Here is a 4,431-nt window from a genome sequence, read left to right on the forward strand (position 1 = left end):
GAATTCTATATTACTAATGTAATATAAATCGTAATCAAATGTTTTTTAATTTAGTCTTCCGTACATAGTAATTATATGAGGAAAAATAACGTGATGTTTTTAATAAATATTCATCTATAAATACATATGCGAGTGCGCGTATGTGTGTGTGTATTTGTGAGTCAAATAACCAAAAATATGAATTAATTTTTTCAACAAACAAATAAGTACTAGGTTTATTGATAATTTACCGCCATCATTAACAGATAATATAAAAAAAAATAATATTATTTAAAAACGTTTACTATAATTTTCCTTAATAATTTTTTAATTGTTTTTGCTTTGAAAGATTTACATCTACTCGTATATACTCGTAATTTAAATACATAGTTATTTTCGCAACATTATTTTAAGTATCCAAAATTTATATTCGATACGGTGATAATAAAACGTTGATAAAAAATACGATTTTTACATTTTGGGGTTTATATGAGGACATTTTCAGTTTTATTAAATTTTATTATATTATAATCTTGTTTGTTTAAAAATATTTATATTTTATATTTTCCTCATATTTTTTTTATTTGATAAACATCAAACATTAAGTTTATAAATAAAATCAAAAAAAATTTAATAAAATGACATATGATAGTTTGATATTATAGTCTTTGAAAGTAAAATTTATTTTTATTAGTTATTAATTTGTTTAATAATTCCTTCCTAGTCAATGTTATTTTGACCTTCGCTTTTTCACTAATAAAAAAAAAAAATAACTTACATGGTATTAATATGGGAATACCACTCTTCTTTGTATTTCTATTTAAATTATTTATTTTACCAACCATTTATTAATACACAAAATTAAATTAGAAGAAGTAGATAACATAATAATGTAAAATTAGTGTACAGGCAATATTACTATGAATAAAACCAATATTAAATACATAAAATATCTTCAATAGTTCACATACATAATATAAATATATAAGCAATATATTATTTTACTATTTTTCAAACTATTTTTAGATTAAAATTGCGTTAACTTGAAATTCTTCTAGCTTATAATAAGCATTTCAACAAAAGAATTTTGTAACCAAATGCAAGTTGCGAAGAACTGCGGTACATATGTTACAAATCTTATTTTAAAAGTTAATTAGTGCTATAAATATAATTATAATATTAATTTTTCAACATTTTTTTTAGAAATAAGTTGAAATGTATCCATTCATACGAGATTTTAAGGAATTATATTTGTTTGTAAATTAAGAGATTTCAACTATTTCAACTATAAAAAATGATTAAAGATACATTAAAATAATTGTAGATTATTATAGAGAATATATTTCACTATTGAGGTATTTTTACAGAGGACAGAGACATATGGCAAGATTTGTATTTAGTGGCATGGTCTTAAAGGCTGAAACTAAATAGAAGAAAGAAGAAGAAGAGGTATTTTGATTGGAAGCAAATGCTAGTGAATTATGGTAATCGAACTCTCATTATTTTGGAGTAGATTTAATATGAAATCCTCAACAATCGTCTTAATGAAAAGCAAACACAACGAGTGATTTATTAGCTTACATTATTTTATACAATTAAACAAATATAGGTTACAGTAAAATATTTACAAAATTAAAAATAACAACATCATAAACAAAGTAAATTGTGTACAAATCTATATTGTATTATGTTAAACTTGTTGATAATAAAGATTCCGAAAATATATTAATTGGCCAACATAAACATACAAATAAATTCACTACGCAAAATTATCGAACATTATAAAGGTAGGTGCGTCTAATTAAATAAACAGACTCGTATCGACCATTAGTCTTTCGTGATAGACAACGTTTGCCAGTTTTATTTCGTGTACTCCGTGATCGATAAAAAACGAAAAATGGACAGACAATGCCAACATACTTTCGTCAGTAAACCTTTTTACAAGTGGTTCCGTAAGTGTGACGAATGCAGGAAGAGAAAATTATGGACGCCGATCACAAAATGCTCAGTGTGCAAGCATTACTGCCATCGCAGGTGCATAAAGCCGGACGGCAACGTGTACAGCAGGTCAACGGATGATGTTGGACCGACAGCACTGGTAAATATTTCACGAAAAATATCATATGTACGTTTACGTAAGCTTATATAAAAGCGAAGAGGCTAAGGGCTTCTGAAACTAATTATTACACTGTACCGTGTGTTGTACGTAAAATATTTTACGAATAATTATCCAGCCCCTCCTCCCAACCCGAATCCCAAACACTATTTGCGACTAAGCGTACACCAATGCGTTGGCATATGCTTGTCGCCTGCTGTTACACTGCGATGATATTAAACATTTATATTCTAACCCGATCAGATGACTAACACGATCAAACGGAACGTAGAAAACGTCCGGGACTTGAATCTCGAAGACAGTGGCGTCATTGAGAATAACAGCGTCGACATCGATAACGTAGTTAATCCCGAGTTATGCGAACATCGGCCGTACGAGGTGAAGAACGCCGGCGATCTTGGCACCGGAATCGCGCTGCAGGACCACAGTTTTGAAGCCATAGATGAAGGAACGATGCCTGATGCAGATCGAAATGCTAAGGATATGAAACCATCTGGTTGCGATGTGACGGCTGACGAGAACAGTACGAATCTAGCAAGTAACGAGACCGTAAATGAAGAATGCATTAGAAATCCCTTAAATCGCGAAGACAGTCGCGTCTTTGAGAACTCTCCGGAAAGTAGCGCCGATGGTATGTGCGCGGTCAACATCGAATCGACCGAACAGCGGCCATACGTCGAGAACGTTTGCGCTCTTGGTACCGAAATCGCGGTGGAGGACCGGAGTCCCGGGGCCGTAGACGACGAACCGGTGCCCGACCTAGGTAAAGAAAAGAAATATTTTGGCCACTTGATGACGGTAGACGAGAGCAGCACAGAAAACGACGATGCGCAAACAAATGAAGCTATGTTGTCATCGTCGGTTGAACCGTCGGGTAATAAATGGCTTTATTTTTTCATATTTTAAAATCCATTTGATACGATTAACGAGTGATAAATGTAATAATTAATAAAATCCCTGTCACCTGGTGCAACATTGTGTAACTGCACGGTGTAGGCACATTTTGTACAGCTGCAGATGTGTGCTGTATGGACATGTATTTTCCTCGGAGCTGTTGGCCCACTCGTACTCTTTTCATACACACGAAGCCAATCAAGGGCTGTTCCGATTTCAAGCTCGCAAAACACCACCTGTCACGCGTCGAAATCGAAACGAATGAAGGCCAAAAAGATGGCAATGTTGAAGAGAATGTCGTCACCGGTGAAAAGACAACAACATCTCACAACATCTAACATCTTTGGTAAAGACTAAAGAGAGTAGTTCACTTTTCAAATAATGAATTTCATGGCATCACGTTTCATTTATAATTTATTTTTAAGAAAATAGTAAAACTTACTTAACTTACTTAATCGTGTATTAAGAATTATAAAATAAAAATACGCTATAAAATTATTATTATAAAAGACAAATCAATTCGGAAATAACTGTTGTAGGTTCTAGGTATGTGTATCGGTAACAACGGTTAATTTTGAATTTATTGTCATCATAATTATAATTCAAAACGTGTTGTTGTTCATATAGAATAAAATAAACCCTAACGTTTTAACTTTCGTCCCATCGTTATTTAAGCATTATATGAACTACAATATGTTTTAAATTATAATTATGACGATAATCAATTCAAAATTAACCGTTGTTACCGAAACACATATCTAGAACCTATAACAGTTATTTCCGGATTGTTTGTCTTTTATAATGATGATTTTAACACGTATTCTTATTTTAAAATGTTAATGATAAGCAATAGGGCAAAAGTTTTATTATTTTCCTACAAATTAATTATAAATAAAACATGATTCGGCGAGTTGCTGTTGTGAAAAGTGAACTATTATAATAATAGTTAAAGACTAAGACCTAAAACTACTACTTAAGACCTTTTACCCGAGCACCTTTGTATAAGATGTTAGATGATGTACGCTTGTATATTGTACTAAATATTGTATTATAATAAATATTATACTAATATATATATATAAAAGTACTGCATTTATTTTAATCATTTCTGTCGAATTTCGCATAAATTTAAAATTCAATCGCTTATAAAAAAAAAAAAAAAAAAGAAGTTGTACCTTTATATTTTGGATTTTTTAACATTAAAGTAAGATCAACGTATAAGAAATCTCGTCCAATATTTTTGAAAAATATTGAAACCAAAAATTTAAAATATTAGTTTAACACAATACCCGATTGAAATGTTCAATGCATTTAATACCATAAATAGCATAAACTTTAACAGAATACTTTAGAAATAATAAAATATCCATATGATGCTAATTTTAGTACTCAATACACGATTCAAGTTGCTATAATTAATGATTTTAGAATATCAACAAAAT

The 4,431-nt window shown here is 30.4% G+C and overlaps 1 protein-coding gene across 1 annotated transcript; it reads left to right on the forward strand.

Moving 5' to 3' along the window:
- Positions 1-1,760: 1,760 nt before the first annotated feature.
- LOC112679455 lies at positions 1,761-3,375 on the forward strand. The gene is made up of 3 exons (XM_025549248.1): positions 1,761-2,077; positions 2,339-2,969; positions 3,092-3,375. The coding sequence occupies exons 1-3, from the start codon at positions 1,877-1,879 to the stop codon at positions 3,325-3,327; spliced, it is 1,068 nt and encodes a 355-aa protein (XP_025405033.1). The 5' UTR covers positions 1,761-1,876; the 3' UTR covers positions 3,328-3,375.
- Positions 3,376-4,431: the final 1,056 nt, after the last annotated feature.

This window comes from Sipha flava, unplaced genomic scaffold (assembly GCF_003268045.1).
Source record: "Sipha flava isolate LNK unplaced genomic scaffold, YSA_version1 161_pilon_pilon, whole genome shotgun sequence".
Taxonomy (NCBI): Eukaryota; Metazoa; Arthropoda; class Insecta; order Hemiptera; family Aphididae; genus Sipha; species Sipha flava.

Excerpts from the sequence above, each read along its gene's own strand:
- LOC112679455 (XM_025549248.1), top strand. The coding sequence starts at position 1,877 with ATGGACAGACAATGCCAACATACTTTCGTCAGTAAACCTTTTTACAAG. Across the intron at positions 2,078-2,338 it reads ATGTTGGACCGACAGCACTG|ATGACTAACACGATCAAACG; the intron begins GTAAATATTTCA and ends TAACCCGATCAG. Across the intron at positions 2,970-3,091 it reads ATCGTCGGTTGAACCGTCGG|GCACATTTTGTACAGCTGCA; the intron begins GTAATAAATGGC and ends TGCACGGTGTAG.